At 41.8% G+C, this 17514-nt stretch overlaps 1 protein-coding gene across 4 annotated transcripts in view; it reads left to right on the forward strand.

Moving 5' to 3' along the window:
- Nucleotides 1-14460, forward strand: part of Ddx59 (DEAD-box helicase 59) — a 110037-nt gene extending 95577 nt beyond the window's left edge. For all 4 annotated transcript variants that reach the window (XM_045156667.1, XM_045156661.1, XM_045156684.1 and 1 more), the window contains 4 exons: nt 2930-3181; nt 7727-7879; nt 8748-8876; nt 13926-14460. In XM_045156667.1, coding sequence (XP_045012602.1) covers nt 2930-3181; nt 7727-7879; nt 8748-8876; nt 13926-14189 — 798 coding nt within the window. In that variant the 3' untranslated portion in view covers nt 14190-14460. The remainder of the gene's footprint in view (nt 1-2929; nt 3182-7726; nt 7880-8747; nt 8877-13925) is intronic.
- Nucleotides 14461-17514: the final 3054 nt, after the last annotated feature.

Raw genomic sequence — 17514 nt, forward strand, 5'->3', positions numbered from 1 at the left:
ACCTGGAATTCACTATGTAGTCTCAGGGTAGCCTCGAACTCACAGTGATCATCCCACCTCTGCCTCCCGAGCATTTTCACAGCTTGATCTTCCAGATACTGTTGATTTAGAATGCAGTGGAAAGTGATACAGAAAAGCTCTTGTGCTCCATGGAACCCTGGCAGGTACACCTACCCACAGCAATATGGCATGGACAAACCAGTGGATTACCTTGGGTTGATAGGCAAGGGACTTTTGGGGAAGTGGCATTATTCTGAGATGTGAGGAGAAAGCCACATGAAAATCCTTCTGGAGGAAAGACTGCCCACAGAGGACAAGCAGCACATAGGTGCTAACATGAGAAGGAATGTGGGGTGCTTTGGGACAGAAAAGGCTAGTGTAACAGATTAAAGAGAGTGAGGGAAAAGGCTAGGAGATCAGAGAAGAGGAACTATCGGGGGTAGTATGATCAAAGAACATTATATACATGTATGAAAGTGTCATAATGAAGCACACCAATAAAAAGGCATGACTAAAACAACATGTGGATTAGGATGAGAACTTGCAGAAACCTTCTAGGTCATGGTTAGAAGTTAGATTTTAATGATGGTGCACGCCTTTTACTCCAGCACTTGGGGGCCAGAGATGCGAGGATCACCATGAGTCTGAGGCCAGCCTGGGACTACAGAGTGAGTTCCAGGTCAGCCTGGGCCAGAGCAAGACCCAACCTTGGAAAAAAAAAAAAAAAAAGGGTAAAGTAGGAAATGAGAGGGGCACCCATGTTCCTGCCATATTAAGACAGCCATAATTAGTGTATAGAAATATACTAATTTCAAAGCCGGGTGTGGAGGCACACGGCTTTAATCCTAGCACTCGGGAGGCAGAGGTAGGAGGAGTGCCATGAATTCGAGGCCACCCTGAGACTCCATAGTGAATTCCAGGTCAGCCTGGGCTAGAATGAGACCCTACCTCAGAAAACAAAACAAAACAAAAATACACTAATTTCAGATATCTTCTCCTGTGCATAGTTTGTAAGAGGCCTTCAGGTTCAGGTATAAGAGCTTACATGTTGGGATTCCTGCTGGACTTTCAGCAGGAATGTGTCACTCTCAGAGTGGTATTGGGGTTATGGTGAAGAGCCCAAAAGTAAGAAGACTGGTTCCCAGGATGAGGGAGGGTCTGGGCCAGGCCCAGTGTATAAGAATAAGGAAGAGGCATTTCCAGTCATACTCAGGAGATTGGAAGTAAGGGAGGTAGCAGGTGGTGTAAATGGCTGGATTGAAAAAACGAATGATGAGTTTAATGCTTTTGCTCAGTGGGTTTTTAAAGTTTTTACAGTAATCATATTCTATTGTCTAGAATATAAAAATGATGTCTTAAAGAGAGGCAAAGATTCTCTTTGAATTTGGCAGTTGGGCAGTAGTTTCCACTTGAAAGTGTGTGTGTCTCAGTGTGCATATATGAGTGTTCTCTGTGCCTTACAATCAATTGAAACATTACCTGAGACTTAAGCCATAGATGCTTAGTGTCTTATATACTTTATCTTTTATCTCATTAATCCCATAATAGTCCTTGTGAAATAGTTATTACAGATTGACCCTCCCTAATCCAGAAGTCTGAAATCTAAAATGCTTCAGAATTCAAACATTCATATTGAGTGCCAACCAACATGACACTACAAATAAAAAATACCGTACCATGAGCCGGGCATGGTGGCGCACGCCTTTAATCCCAGAACTCAGGAGGCAAAGGTAGGAGGATCACTGTGAGTTCGAGACCTCTCTGAGACTACATAGTGAATTCCAGGTCAGCCTGAGCTAGAGTGAGACCCTACCTCGAAATGCAAAAGGGAAGAAAATACATACCATACCATGAAGGTTTGCTATAGCCCCAGGCTAGCCTCAAATTTATGGCAATTTTCCTATCTCAGCTTGCTTGCCTGCTTGCTTGCCTGCTTGCTTTCTCTCTCTCTCTCTCTCTCTCTCTCTCTCTCTCTCTCTCTCTCTTTTTGGTCTCACTCTAGCTCAGGCTGACCTGGAATTCACTATGTAGTCTCACGGTGGCCTCAAACTCACAGCGATCCTCCTACCTCTGCCTCATGAGTGCTCAGACTAAAGGCGTTTGCCACCATGCCTGAGTTCCTATCTCAGCTTTCTGAGTGCTGGGATTAAAGGTGTACACCAGCATGCCTTACTCACAAAAATATATAAAATTACTTTTAGGGTAGATATACAAGGCATATATGAAAAAAAAGGAATCTTGTGTTTAGACTTGAGTCCCATTTCCTACCTGTCTTAATATGTGTGTAAGTGTTCTAATTAAAAAAAAATTAAATTCAGCCCTGTGTGGTGGCACATGCCTTTAATCCTAGTACTCAGGAAGCAGAGGAAGGAGAATTGCCCTGAATTTGAAGCCACCCTGAGACTACATAGTTAATTCCAGGTCAGCCTGGGCCAGAATGAGACCCTACCTTGAAAAAAAAAAAATTTAAAACTTGCCCATTAACCAAATACCCAAGCATTTTATATTTGAATTATTCAATTTTTGCAGAGAGAGATAGAGATAGATAGGAAGAGAGAGAGAGAGAATGGGTGTGTCAGGGCCTCCAGCCACTGCAAAAAATCTCCAGACACATCTGCCACCTTGTGCATCTGGCTTACATGGGTACTGGTGAATCAAACCTAGATCCTTAGGCTTCACATGCAAGAGCCTTAACTACTAAGCCATCTCTCCAGCCCTTCCCCAAGCATTTTGGATAGGGAATAGTCAACCTGAATTTCCATCCTTATTTATAAAGGGGAAACATAAGGCTACAGGAATATCCAACCTTTTCTTTTGACACTGATTTTTGTGTGCATTTTAAGTTTTTTGTGTTCTTAATTATATCATTCTTTTTTAAAGTAGTCTGTTTTTTAGTGTCAAAACTAACTTTCAAATGCTTTTATTGTAGGCTGATACTATGTTAAAGATGGGCTTTCAACAGCAAGTGCTCAACATTTTAGAAAACATTCCTACTGATTGTCAAACCATCTTGGTTTCCGCCACGATTCCAAGTAGCATAGAGCAGCTTGCAAACCGGCTTCTGCATAGTCCTGTGAGAATCATCACTGGGGAGAAGAATCTCCCCTGCTCCAGTGTGCGGCAGATTATTCTGTGGGTAGAAGACCCAGCCAAGAAGAAAAAGTTATTTGAAATCTTAAATGTGAGTAAAGAACTGTCAAGCATGTTTGTGGATATTAAGATGCAGCTTTGGGCCAGGCATGGTGGTGCACTCCCTTAATCCCAGCACTGGGGAGGCAGAGGTGGGAGGATCGTTGTGAGTTCAAGGCTACCCTAAGACTACAGAGTGAACTCCAGGTCAGCTTGGCTAGAGAGAGACCCTACCTCGGGAAAAAAAAAAAAAGATACAGCTTTGGAGGAATTATGGTGTAGATATATTTATAACAAATGCCTTTACCTATGTTAGAATTCTGTGAAGATCAAATAAAAAATTATTTTTTAGTTTTCCTTTTTTTAACTTTATTTTTATTTATTTATTTTAGAGAAAGAGAGAAAGAGGCAGAGAGAGGGAGAGAGAGAATGGGCATGGCCAGGGCTTCCAGCCACTGCAAACAAACTCCAGACACATGCACCCCCCTTGGGCATCTGGCTTACGCGGGTTCTGGAGAATCAAACTGAGGTCCTTTGGCTTTGCAGGCAAACGCAGTAACTGCTAAGCCATCTCTCCAGCAACCCCCTTTTTTTTATGTTTTTTCAAGGTAGGGTCTCACTCTAGCCCAGGCCGACCTGGAATTCACTATGCAGTCTCTCAGAGTAGCCTCCAACTTATGCCGATCCTACCTCTGCCTCCCAAGTGCTGGAATTAAAGGCATGCACCACCACACCTGGCCAAATAAAAGTTTTTAAAAATTTATTTTATTTATTTTCAAGGAGAGAGAAAGGGAGAGAGACAGAATGCCACTGTAAATGAACTCTGAATGTATATAGCACTTTGTACGTCTGGCTTTACATGGGTACTAGGGGAATCGATCCCTCATTGTTAGGCTTTGCAGGCAAGCACACCCTGCTTTGGAGAGATGGCTCAATGGTTAAGGTGCTTTGCTGTAAAGCCTAATGACCCGGGTTGGAGTACCTAGTAACCACATAAATCCAGATACACACAGTGGCACATGTGTCTGGAGTTCATTTGCAACAGCTAGAGGCTCTGGTGGGCCCATTCTCTCTCTGCTTGCAAATAAATAAGTAAAAATATTTAACTCTTTTTTACTTTATTTTTATTTATTTATTTGAGAGAGAGAGAGAGAGAAAGAGGCAGAGAGAAGGAGAGAGAGAATGGGCACGCCAGGGCCTCTAGCCACTGCAAACGAACTCCAGATGCCCCCTTGTGCATCTGGCTTATGTAGGTCCTGGGGTATTGAACCGAGGTCCTTAAAAAAGCCTTAACCGCTAAGCCCTATTTTTTTAAATTTTATTTCTGGAGTGTGTGTGTTCACAAAAGAGACTTTCTATATAGTCCTGGCTAGTCTGGTACTCACAGTGTGGGGTACTTTGAATGCATGTGTCCCATACACTCAGGTGTTTTATTAAAGCTTGTAATTTGGGTCTCCAGTATCCTGGCTGGAAGAGGTATCACTGGGTGGGGGTAGATTCTGGGGTCCAGCCCAAAGGTGTGTTTGGGGTGGATTTGAATTCCAGCCCAAAGGTGTGCAGAGAGGTTTGAACCCTGGGGTCTTGCTTGCTGCGGTTTCCTGCTGCTACTTTTGGTGTTTGCTGGTTGCTTGGTTGTTTTTCTGTGCTTGGATGTATGGAAGCAGCTTCTTCCACCACTGATGGAATGTCCCCAAGGATCTGTGAGCTCAAAATAAATCCCTTCCTCTCATAAACTGTTAGAAGTTCATCCCAGCAACAGGAAGCTGTCTGCAGCACAGTGTAACCCAGGCTCATAGCAGTCTTCTTCCCTTGGCCTCCTGAATGCTGGGATTGCAGGTATGCACCACCACTCCTGACTCAAATGTTTATTTCTGAAAATATTCATTATTGCTGTAGAGTTGGGGTTTTGTTGAGGAAATTATTTTTGGATTTGTTTTTTGAGACAAGGTCTCATTTTGTAGCCCAGGCTGGCCCATACCTCACAATCCTTCAGTCTCAACCTCTGAAATGCTGGCATTATATACCTGGCTCAGAATCAGTTTTCCTTTGGCTTATTATACAAAGATATTTAAATATCAAAATTTTGGTGCTGGAAAGATGGCTTAGCAGTTAAGGCACTTGCCTGCAAAACCTAAAAGCCCATGTTCAACTCCCCAGGTCCCACATAAATTAGACACACAAAGTGGTGCATGTGTCTGGAGTTTGATTATAGTGGCTGAAGGTTCTGGTGCACCAATTCTCTCTCTTGCTCTTGCTGTCTCTATAAAAAAAAAAAAAAACATGCTGATGAGATGACTTAATGGTTAAAACACTTGCCTACAAAGCCTAAGGACCCAGGTTCAATTCTCCAGTTCCCACATAAGCCAGATACACAAGGTAGCACATGTGTCTGAAATTCATTTGAAATGTCTAGAGGCCCTGGCGCGCCCATTCTCACTCACTCTCTCTCGCTCTCTGTCCTCTCTGCCTCAAATACATAAAGTAAATAAATCAGGAAAAAAAAAACAACATTTTAAAAAAAGGTTTCGGAGGGCAGCTGCAGCGTCTGGGGACGCTAACCCAACCCAGGAACGATTGCAGATGTGCACCCTCCTTTCTCCATTTACTGTTGAAATAAATAAAGGATGTTTGCACCTTAAAAAAAAAAATTTCTCTGGGACTGGAAAGGTGGATTAGCTGTTAAGGCATTTGCTTGCAAAGCCTAATGGCTTGAGTTCAGTTCCCCAGGACCCACGTAAAGCCAGTTGCACAAAGTGGCACATGCAGCAACAAGTGGCTGTCTTTCTCTCTGTCTCTCTCTCTCTGCTTGCAAATAAATTTAAAAATATATTTTTAAAAGATTATTTCTCAGAGCCAGGCATGCCTTTAGTTCCAGCACTTGGGAGGCACAGGGAGGCACTTGGGAGAATCACCATGAGTCAGAGGCTACCCTGAGACTACTAGCAAATTCCAGGTCAGCCTGGGCTAGAGTGAGACCCTACCCTGAAAAACCATACACACACAAAAAGATTATTTCTCAGGCTTTAGAGATGTCTCAACATTTAAGGTGCTCACCTGTAAAGCCTCAGGACCCTGGTTTGATTCTCCAGTACCCATGTAAAGCTAGATACACAAGGTGGTTCATTAGTGTCTAGAGGCCCCTATGTACCCATTCTCTTCCTGTCTCTCTCCCTATCTGCCTCTCAAATAAATAAATAAATAAATAAATGCATTTTTTAAAGATTATTTTTTGAAGCTGGGTGTGGTGGTGCATGCTTTTAATCCCGGCACTCTGGAGGCAGAGGTAGGAGGATTGCTGTGAGTTCAAGGCTATGCTGAGACTACCTAGTGAATTCCAGGTCAGCCTGGGATAGAGTGAGACCCTACCTTGAACCCCACCCTCAAAAGAAAAGGTTATATCTCAAGAGTTAGAGATGTTGGTTCATGTCTGTAATCTCAATATTTGTGAGGCTGAGGCGGGAGAATTGCTGAAAGTTCAAGATCGGCCTAGGCTACAAAGTGAGAGTGAGACCCTATCTCAGAAACACCAAAAAAGAAAAAAAAAAAATTCTCAAGAATATTTTTTTTGATGGGCTGGAGAAATGGCTTAGCGGTTAAGCGCTTGCCTATGAGGCCTAAGGGCCTCAGTTCGAGGCTTGATTTCCCAGGACCTACATTAGCCAGATGCACCAGGGGGCGCGCGCGTTTGGAGTTCGTTGGCAGTGGCTGGAGGCCCTAGGGTGCCCATTCTCTCTCTCTCTCTCTCTCTGCCTCTTTCTCTCTCTATCTGTTGCTCTGAAATAAATAAATAAAAATAAAAGAAAAAATTTTTTTAATAAGAATATTTTTTGAAAGCCGGGTGTTGCAGTCCAGTTCGCATTGCTGGTAGAAATCACCCAACCAAGAGCAGCTTCTGGGAAAAAGAGATTTATTCTGGCTTACAGGCTCGAGGGGAAGCTCCACGATGGCAGGGAAAAACGATGGCATGAGCAGAGGGTGGACATCACCCCCTGGCCAACGTAAGGTGGAACACAGCAACAGGAGGGTGTGCCAAACACTGGCATGGGGCAACTGGCTATAAAGTCCTTAAGCCCGCCCCCAACAATACACTCCCTCCAGGAGGCATTAATTCCCAAATATCCATCAGCTGGGAACCTAGCATTCAGAACACCTAAGTTTATGGGGGACACCTGAATCAAACCACCACACCGGGCATGATGGCACACACCTTTAATCCCAGCACTCCAGAGGCAGAGGTAGGGGATTGGAGGCCACCCTGAGACTACAGAGTGAATTCCACGTCAGCCTGGGCTAGAGGGAGACACTACCTCAAAAAAAAAATTCTTTTTTGTTTTGTTTTTTTTCAAGGTAGGATTCTCCCTGTAGCCCAGGCTGACGTGGAATTCACTCTGTAGTCTCAGGGTGGCCTCCAACTCACTGTGATTCTCCTAACTCTACTCCTGAGTGTTAGGATTAATGACCTGAGTCTCTGTGTGGCTCTTCCTAACAATATTTATAAACCTTGCAATATTTAGTTTGTATTAATGCTTCCTAAAACAAACTTCCCATGATAAATTGTATTATATGACTAATTTTAAATACGTTTTTGGTTTCTCAGGATAAGAAACTCTTCAAGCCTCCAGTCTTAGTGTTTGTGGACTGCAAACTAGGAGCAGATCTGTTGAGTGAGGCGGTTCGGAAAATCACAGGGCTACAGAGCACATCCATACACTCGGAGAAGTCTCAAGTGGAAAGGAGAAATATACTGAAGGTTTGGGTCAACATGCTGTGTCTTTTGTTGTTGTTTTGTTTTTTCAAGGTAGGGTCACACTCTACACAGGCAGACCTAGAGTCACTGTGGAGTCTCAGGGTGGCCTCCACCTCATGCTGATCCTCCTACCTCTGCCCCCTGAGCGCTGGGATTAAAGGCGTGCGCCACCCCGCCCGGCCTCAACCATCTGTGCCTTCTATCTGCTTTGCCTCATTTGCAGCATGTTCCAGCTAGGTTTTGTTCATTTTTTATTTATTTATTTGAGAGCGACAGACACAGAGAGAAAGACAGATAGAGGGAGAGAGAGAGAATGGGCGCGCCAGGGCTTCCAGCCTCTGCAAACGAACTCCAGACGCGTGCGCCCCCTTGTGCATCTGGCTAACGTGGGACCTGGGGAACCGAGGTCCTTAGGCTTCACAGGCAAGCGCTTAACCGCTAAGCCATCTCTCCAGCCCTCCAGCTAGGTTTTAAAGCAGTCCTCATTCAGTGACTGAGAACTTCAGGCAAACAGTGACCATGAACTGAATTTTGCTTGCTTAGGCTTCTGCATTTAGGGAGCCTGTTCTCAAAGGATTATATGCTAAATGGATTACTAAATGAGAATTCACCATTTTGGAAATCAGGTCAGTTTGGCCTAGGGCAGAACAATAGCACACCTTTGGAAAAGATTTGACTGAATAAATTGATAGAATAAATTCCATGGGTGTTGGGAAGAATTTTTAAGCTACATACATTTTTTTCAGGTGTAAGATTTCTCTTTATCGTCAAGCTATTGCAGCAAAAATATTAAAGCAATCATTAAAAAATCAGAATTATATAACACAAATTGTGAACAAGGATTTTTTGTTTGTCTGTTTTCTTTGGAAAGGGCTTACTGGAAGGAGAGTACGAGGTTGTGGTGAGCACGGGGGTCCTGGGGAGAGGCCTAGACCTGGTCAGTGTCAAGCTGGTTGTGAATTTTGATATGCCTGCAAGCATGGACGAGTACGTGCATCAGGTAAGGAACTTATTTCTGCCGCTGCTGCCAGATTGTTCCTGCTTGACAGGAGGAGGCAAAGCTAGAAAAGCAGCACATGAAACTTGGTGTATTTTTGCTTTGCAAAAAAAACAAAAAATAGGGCTAGAGAGATGGCTTAACAGTTAAGGTACTTGCCTGTGAAGCCTAAGTACCCAGATTTGATTCTCCAGGTCCCATGTAAGCCAAATGCACAAGGTGGTGCAGGTGTCTAAAGTTCCTTTGCAGTAGCTAGAGGCCCTTTGCTCTCCTTCTCTCTCTCTCCTGCTTACTCTTTGTCAAAAAAAAAAAAAAAAAAAGCAAACCAGTTGTGGTGGCTCATGCCTTTAATCACAGCACTCAGGAGGCAGAGGTAGGAGGATCATTATGAATTCAAGGCCACCCTGAGACTACAGAGTGAATTCCAGGTCAGTCTGGGCTAGAGTGAAATCCTACCTCAAAAAACCAAAACACATACCCACTCCCCACACACCCACCCACCCTTTGTTTTTAAAAACTATATAAATACCTAAACTATGTTTGTTAAAAGCTGGAACTTTAAAGAAAAATTTGGTCACTGAATTTTTGGTTCTGAAATTTTGCTTCTTTCCTTTTCAGTGAGCATATTAGTGGCTTTTATAAACAGAACAGAAGGCCCTGTTATTTTTGTTTTGGGGGATTTTTTTGGCCCTGTTTTTTTTTTAAATTGTTTTAAGTTGGGATATCTGGTCAAAATAAAATTAATCCTTTAAAGTATTTGTTTTTAGGAATCTTGTCTTCATCTCTTAATAGCCTTACTCTAGTCTTTCACCTTTTAAAGTTTCATTCCTTTCCTTTGCTGCCAAAGGTAACAATAGCCTCTCTTACTGGCAGAAATGGAGCCTTCACTTCACAGTGTGTTATCTCACTGACTGCTGCCTGTCTTCCTTCTCTGGCATCGCTTACAAAGCCTTCAAGTAAAGTTTCTCTGATGCTCTTGGAATCAACTCTAAATGTCACATTTCCTTAAATCACCCGGTGAAATATCTTTAGTACATGCAATGTGTGGCATGCACTAAAGATATTTTATTTAGGTTTAATATAATGCTCACACTCTCTTTCTTTCTCTCTCTTACTCTCAGACACACACACATTAGGGAGTTGAGTATCCCATAGGACTTGATTGTTCAAATACCCGGAGTCTGTCTTCTATCAAATATTTAGTAATTTTGGATAGAAGTCATTCTAAAATACTTCAGAAAGTTTCTTTGCTCCTTAGAGTATGCTGATTATAATTATTCAACTTTCACATGCTGCCCCAAGGCCTCCTATGGCTCTCAGCACCCACCACCTAGCCTGCTGTAATCCAGTGATGGCCTCAGCTGCAGATGTAGGGTTTCTAAACTCTAGAATCAGAGTGACTAGATCTTCCTGTTTTTCTTGTTCCATAGATGGATGTTTCTGTATGCTTGCTTTTTCAGTAATTGGGGTAGGGAGGAAAGGATGTGTGTAATAGCAATTCTTATATGCCTGTTTTTAACTGTTCTCTCTTTTTTTCCTGCTTGTGTGTGTGGTACATGCAGCACCCATGTGCTGCCTGCTGGGGAGTACACTCACCTGTGGCGGTCAGAGCAGGACAGTGGGTGTCATGATTCATGATTCATTGTTCTTCCTGTCAGCTTAAAAACAAATATTTTTCTGGCCAGGCCTGGTAGCGCACACCTTTAATCCCAGCACTTGGGAGGCAGAGGTAGGAGGATTGCTGTGAGTTTGAGGCCACCCTGAGACTACAGAGTGGATTCCAGGTCAGCCTGGGCTAGATCAAGACCCTACCTTGAAAAACAAACAAAACAAAACAACAACAACAAAAACTAATCAGCCGAAAAAAAAATATATGTATATATCCATTTTGGTTTTTTGAGGTAGGGTCTCACTCTAGCCCAGGCTGACCTGGAATCCACTCTGTAGTCTCAGGGTGGCCTTGAACTCAGCAATCCTACTAAAAGCACAGTATTTACCTCCTCACTTTTTCCCAGTCTTATTTGCTAGAGGCCTCTAGCCCTTTCAACTTTTTTTTTAAATTTTTTTTTTGTTTTATTTATTTGAGAGCAACAGACAAAGAGAGAGAGAATGGGTGCATCAGGGCCTCCAGCTACTGCAAACGAACTCCAGATACATGCATCACCTTGTGCAGCTGGCTTACGTGGGTTCTGGGAAATTGAGCCTCGAACTGGGTTCCTTAGTCTTCACAGGCAAGTGCTTTAACCACTAAACATCTTTCCAGCCCCCCCTTTCAACTTTTTTAGAGGTTTCTTCTTACAGTATTAAAAACAATACCTTACAGGGCTGGAGAGATGGCCTAGCAGTTAAAGCACTTACCTGTGAAGCCTAAGGACCCCTGTTCAACTCTAGATTCCATATTAGTCAGATGCACAAAGGTGAGGCAGGTGCCAGGCTGCACATGCCCACTAGGTGGCACAAGCAATCATCTGAAGTACAATTGCAGTGGCAGAGAGACCCTGGCATGCCAATTCTCTCTCTCAAAAAAAAAAAAAAAGCCTTACATATTCATAGGAACCATTTGTTCACTTAAATATTTTTGTTGTTGTTCATTTTCGAGGTAGGGTCTCTCATTATCCCAGGCTGACCTGGAACCATGAACTTATAGTGATCATCCTACCTATGCCTCTCAATTGCTGTTCTTAAATATTTTAAAATATAGACTTCAAGTTTTATATTCTAATTAAGGAGGAGAAATTGACCATGGCTGTGCTTCTTCCTCTTCTGAAGACTTTCTGAGTGTATTTCCGTTGTGTATTTAGAGACAAGCAGATTGTGTGCTTTGCTATGGATTTCCATCACAAATTTGTGTTTATTCTGTCAAATTCTAGCAAAATGAGAATTCTGCAATAAATAAGTAAATAAATAAATTGTTTAAATTTAGCACTCAACAGTCCACTTGTTGACACAAAAACATTTGACGTGCGCTCATCCACAGTGAGGAGCATCTGCATTCCCTTCCCCAGCACAGCACAGTTTCACAGGCACTGCTTACTTTGTTTTGTTTTGTTTTGTTTTTCTCTGTAGGGTCTTGCTCTAGCCCAGGCTGACCTGGAATTCACTATGTAGTCTCAGGATGGCCTCAAACTCACAGCAATCGTCCTACCTCTGCCTCCCAAATGCTAGGATTAAAGGCATGTGCCACCACTCCCAGCTCCCTTACTTTTATTATATATGGTCATACTCCCTTTTTAAAAAAATTTTGACTATTTCACTAAAAATATGATAGTAAAAATGCATCCATTGTTATCAGTGCAGTAAATTGATTTCACAAATCTCTCTCAAGTTCAGAGACTGCCTCCAGGAGTGCAGCTCACATTTACACACACAAGGCACTGTGTCAGATCAAGCACCAAAGCAGAAGAAACCATATCTGAGTGAATGTTAGTCTGAGGGCTAGAGAGATGGCTCAGCAGTTAAGGAGCTTGCCTGTAAAGCCTAAGATAAGACCTGCGTTTGATTCCCCAGTACCAACGGAAGGGCAGATATACAAAGTGGCGCATGCATTTGGAGTTCATTGACAGCAGCTGGAGGCCCTTACCTGAGCTCTTTCTCTCTCTCCTTGCAAATAATTAAACTTTTAAAAAATGATGGGTTTCAGGCCCAGAAAGCCAAGTGCCACATGTTCTCCCTCATATGTGGATCCTAGCTACAGATGATTGGGCTTCTGTGTGAGAATGAAAATACTTAGTAGCAGAGGCCAGTAAGTTAAAAAAGGAGACATAAAGGGAAGAGAAAGGAAGGGAGAAGGGTACTTAATAGGTTGATATTGTATATATGTAAGTACAATGATTGTGATGGGGAGGTAATATGATGGAGAATGGAATTTCAAAGGGGAAAGTGTGGGGAGGGGAGGGAGGGAATTACCATGGGATTTTTTTTTGTAATCATGGAAAATGCTAATAAAAATTTTTTTTTAAATGATGGGTTTGGTGGTGCACACCTTTAATCCCAGCACTTGGGAGGCAGAGGTAGGAGGATCGCCATGAGTTCGAGGCCATCCTGTGAATACAGAGTGAATTCCAGGTCAGCCTAGACTAGAGTGAAACCCTACCTGGAAAAGCAAACAAACAAACAAACAAAGAATTTTAGGGGCTGGAGAAGATGACTGAACAGTTAAGGCAAATGCTAATAGTATATATTGTTAGTTTTATTGGAAATAAATGTTAAGGCACTTGCCTGCAAAGCCAAAGGACCCTGGTTCAATTCCTTAGTACCCACATAAGCCAGATGCACAAGGTGGTACATGCATCTGGAGTTCTTTTGCAGTGCCTGGAGGCCCTGGCGCTCCCATTCTTTTTCTCAACCTTGTTCTTTTTCTGTCTCTCTCAAATAAATAAATAAAACTATTTTAAAAATGAATGTTAGCCAGGTATGGTGGCACACGCCTTTAATCCCAGCACTTGGGAGGCAGAGGTAGGAGGATTGCTGTGAGTTCAAGGCCACCCTGAGACTACATAGTTAATTCCATGTCAGCCTGTACCAGAGTGAGACCCTACCTCAAAACAACAACAACAACAGAAAAGGCTGTTAGTCTGAGAAAAACTTCTTTTTTTGTTTTTTTTGAGGTAAGGTCTTGCTATAGCCCAAGTTGGCCTGGAAATCACTGTAGTCTCAGGTCTCATATTTACAATGATCCTCCTACCTCTGCCTCCAGAGTGTTGGAATTAAAGGCATGCAACATTATGCCAGGCAGAAAAACATTTTTAAATAATTGCCTTGGGTTGGAGAGATGGCTTAGTGGTTAAGCACATGTGGTTGCTTGCAAAGCCAAAGGACCCAGGTTTGATTCCCCAGGACCCATGTAAGCCAGATCTACAAGGTAGCGCATGCATCTGGAGTTCATTTGCAGTGCCTGAAGGCCCTGGCATTCCCATTCTCTGTCTGCCACTGTCTCTCTCTCTCAAATGAATAAATAAATATATTCATCAAAATAACAGTCTTAATTTTCCTTTTAAGAGAGTAAGATTTTTCTGAGAGCACCTTGAAAATATCTTGTGCATTTCATTTTAGGTTGGAAGAGTGGGGAGACTAGGTCAAAGTGGAACCGCAATTACCTTCATCAATAACAACTCAAAAAGACTCTTCTGGGATATTGCCAAAAGAGTGAAGCCTACAGGATCCATTCTTCCTCCACAGCTATTAAATTCCCCTTACCTCCATGACCAGAAGAGAAAGGAACAGCAGAAAGATAAACAAGCACAAAGCAACCTGGTCACAGGAGCAAATCTTATGGACATTATTAAGAAACATGATAAAAGCAATCCTCAGAAGTGACTGGCTCTGCTGCTTGTAGGAGGTTTTTTTGTTGTTGTTTTTTTTGTTTTGTTTTTAGGTATTATCACATAAACTTCTATAACTTATTACTGTACTTGACCTCATCTAAAAGGCCAAGAAGTAATTCTATAACTTATTATTATATGATTTGAATAATTGAGAATGTACATGAAACAGAAGAATATTTAAGATTATTTTTAAATTTAATAAAATTTATACAGTAATGTATTTATGATTCTCATAAAGTAAAATGTGAAAATGAATTGCTAAACTGGCCAGAGTGATTTATACCTGTAATCCCAGCATTTTGGAGGTAGGCAGGAAAATCAGGAGTTCAAGGTCATTCCCAGTTACATGAGAACTCTCAAAAAAAAAAAAAAATGCTTCAAGAAAATGAATTAATAAATAAAATAAAAATTTTCTTCTATGGACAGCTCTCAATTTTTAATAAATATTCCTCAGAGCTCCTGTCAGAGCCAGACTGTTCCACAGTGAGAGATCTCACTCAGAGTAGTGGTTCTTGGCTTATTCCCACAGTGCCCATGTATACTGGTATTTGAATTGTTGTTGACTGATTTAATATTAGGAAGAAAGTAAGTTACTTTTTTTAAAGATTTATTTTCATTTATTTATTAGAGAGAGAGAGAGTAAGAGTGGGTGCACCAGGGCTTCCAGCCACTGCAAATGAACTCCAGATGCATGTACCACCTTGTGCATCTGGCTTATGTGGAACCTGGAGAATCAAACCTGAGTCCTTAGGCTACATAGGCATGTGCCTTACCACTAAGCCATCTTTTCAGCCCAGGAAAAAAGTAAGCTATTGACCAGGCACACGCCTTTATTTCTAGCACTCAGGAGGCAGAGGTTGGAGGATTGCCTTGCATTCAAGGTCACCCTGAGACTACATAGTGAATTCCAGGTCAGCCTGGGCTAGAGCGAGACCCTATGTCGGAAAAAAAAAGAAAAGAAAGTTATTGAGAATGGGATAAATGGTCAGAAAAAAATAATAAAAAAAATATATATATATACATATGTATATATGTATATATATATAAATTTTTATTTTTATTTTTATTTTTTTCCCCTGAGGTAGGGTTTCACTGTAGTCCAGACTGACCTAGAATTCACTATGTAGTCTCAGGGTAGCCTCAAACTCATGGTGATTCTCCTACCTCTGCCTCCCAAGTGCTGGGATTAAAGGTGTGTGCCACCATGCCCAGCCTAGAAATACTTTTTGTATATGTATATTGCATGTGTGCATGTGTGTAGTATACATGCATGTCTATTCATATTATATGGGTGCACATGTGTAGAAGCCAGAGGTTGACATCAGAAATCTGCCTCTGTCACTCTCCACCTTTTATTGATTCATTTATTTTTGAAATGGAGTCTCTCACTGAGCCCAAAGCTCACCCCTTCAACTGGACAAGTTAGCCAGCCAGCCAGCCAGTCTGGCATCTTACATGGGCACCAGGGATCTGAACTCCAGTCCTCATGCTTGCATGGCAAGTGCTTTACTGACTGGCATGTCTTCCCAACCCCAGTCAGAAGTACTTTTTTTTTTTTGTTTTACAAAGTAGGGTCTCACTCTGGTCCAAGCTGACCTGGAATTAACTATGTAGTCTCAGGGTAGCCTCGAACTCACGGTGATCCTCCTACCTCTGCCTCCCAAGTGCTGGGATTAAAGGCGTGCGCCACCACGCCCAGCTAGAAGTAGTTTTAAAAAATATTATATGTATATATATATATTTATGAGACAGAAACTGGCAGAGGGAGAGAGAGAGAATGGGCATGCTAGGGCCTCTAGCGACTGCAAACTCCAAATGCATGTGCCAGTTTGTGCATCTGGCTTTATGTGGTTACTGGGGAATCAAAACCAGGCTGTTAGATATTACAAGCAAACACCTTAACCATGGAGCCATCTCTCCAGCCCTGAATTAATTTTTTAATTGCTTTATTGCCAAATTGAAGCAAAAAGCTTTTATATATTAAACATCTTAATTATAAGTAACTTTTAGATTCTTAATTACTCAGTGCCGGTTTTTAAGATGCTTTTAGTGCCATTCTTGTTTTGGAATTTCTAATAGCATGCATTTTTTATTTTTTTAATTTTTTTTTTTAGGTAGAGTCTTGCTCTAGCCCAGGCTGACCTGGAATTCAGTCTCAGGCTGACTTGGAACTCACAGCGATCTTCCTACTTCTGCCTCCAAGATTCTGGGATTAAAGGTATACACTACTAAGCCTGGTATAAGCACATTTTTAAAAATCGGAACTTTTATCAACAAGTCAAGGAGTTTTTTGTGTGTGTGTGGTTTCATAACATCTTTTTAAAAAAAGAAAACATTGCCACACATTTAAACTATATCCCACACTATTCAACTCAGTGTGCTTAATAAATCTAAGCTAGATCCACTAACTCGTGTTTTAAGAAAACTATAGTATTTTCCTCTGGTGGCTGAATGTTTTTCAGGTCATGCCCTTCTATGGAATTTATATCGACACATCTCTTACTGCTTTGTTTCTGTTCACCACAGACAACACCAAAATTGCTCTATTAACATAAGTATGGTACAAGAGGTGACAAGTCATTCAAGGCGACTTTCCTGGCAGCTTGAAGTAAACTGACTCTGGCTAGATAGGACTCTTTTGTATTCTCCAAGGCATACTTACAATGACCTCAGAGGCTCTAGGTCCACAGTGTGAAAACCAGCCAATAATAATTAAGTAAACATGCTTCTCCTATTCAGCTGTCAATGCCAGAAGACATTTTATAATATGTGGCATGTGATGATACTTGGCTAAATTACAAATAAGACATGAGACAAATGTTTTTCTGTGATGGCTTGCAGAATAAATTTTTTGTTTTGTTTTTCAAGGGTCTCACTTTAGCTCAGACTGATCTGAAATTCACTATGTGTTCTCAGGGTGGTCTTGAACTCACAGTGATCCTCCTACCTCTGCCTCCTGAGTGCTGGGATTAAAGGTGTGCACCACCATGCCCAGCTAAAGATTTATTATTATTATTATTATTTTTATTTTTTATTTTTTTTTTTTTATTTTTTTTGGTTTTTCAAGGTAGTGTTTCACTCTAGTCCAGGCTGACCTGGAATTTACTCTGTATTCACAGGATGGCTTTGAACTCAGGGCAATCCTCCTACCTCTGCCTCTCAAGTGCTGGGATTAAAGGCATGCACCACCATGCATGGCTTATTATTTTTTTTATCTGTTTTTTTTTCAAGGTAGGGTTTCACTCTAGCTCAGGCTGACCTGGAATTCACTATGTAGTCTCAGGGTGGCCTTGAACTCACAGTGATCCTCCTACCTC

Source organism: Jaculus jaculus, chromosome 1 (assembly GCF_020740685.1).
Source record: "Jaculus jaculus isolate mJacJac1 chromosome 1, mJacJac1.mat.Y.cur, whole genome shotgun sequence".
Classification (NCBI taxonomy): Eukaryota; Metazoa; Chordata; class Mammalia; order Rodentia; family Dipodidae; genus Jaculus; species Jaculus jaculus.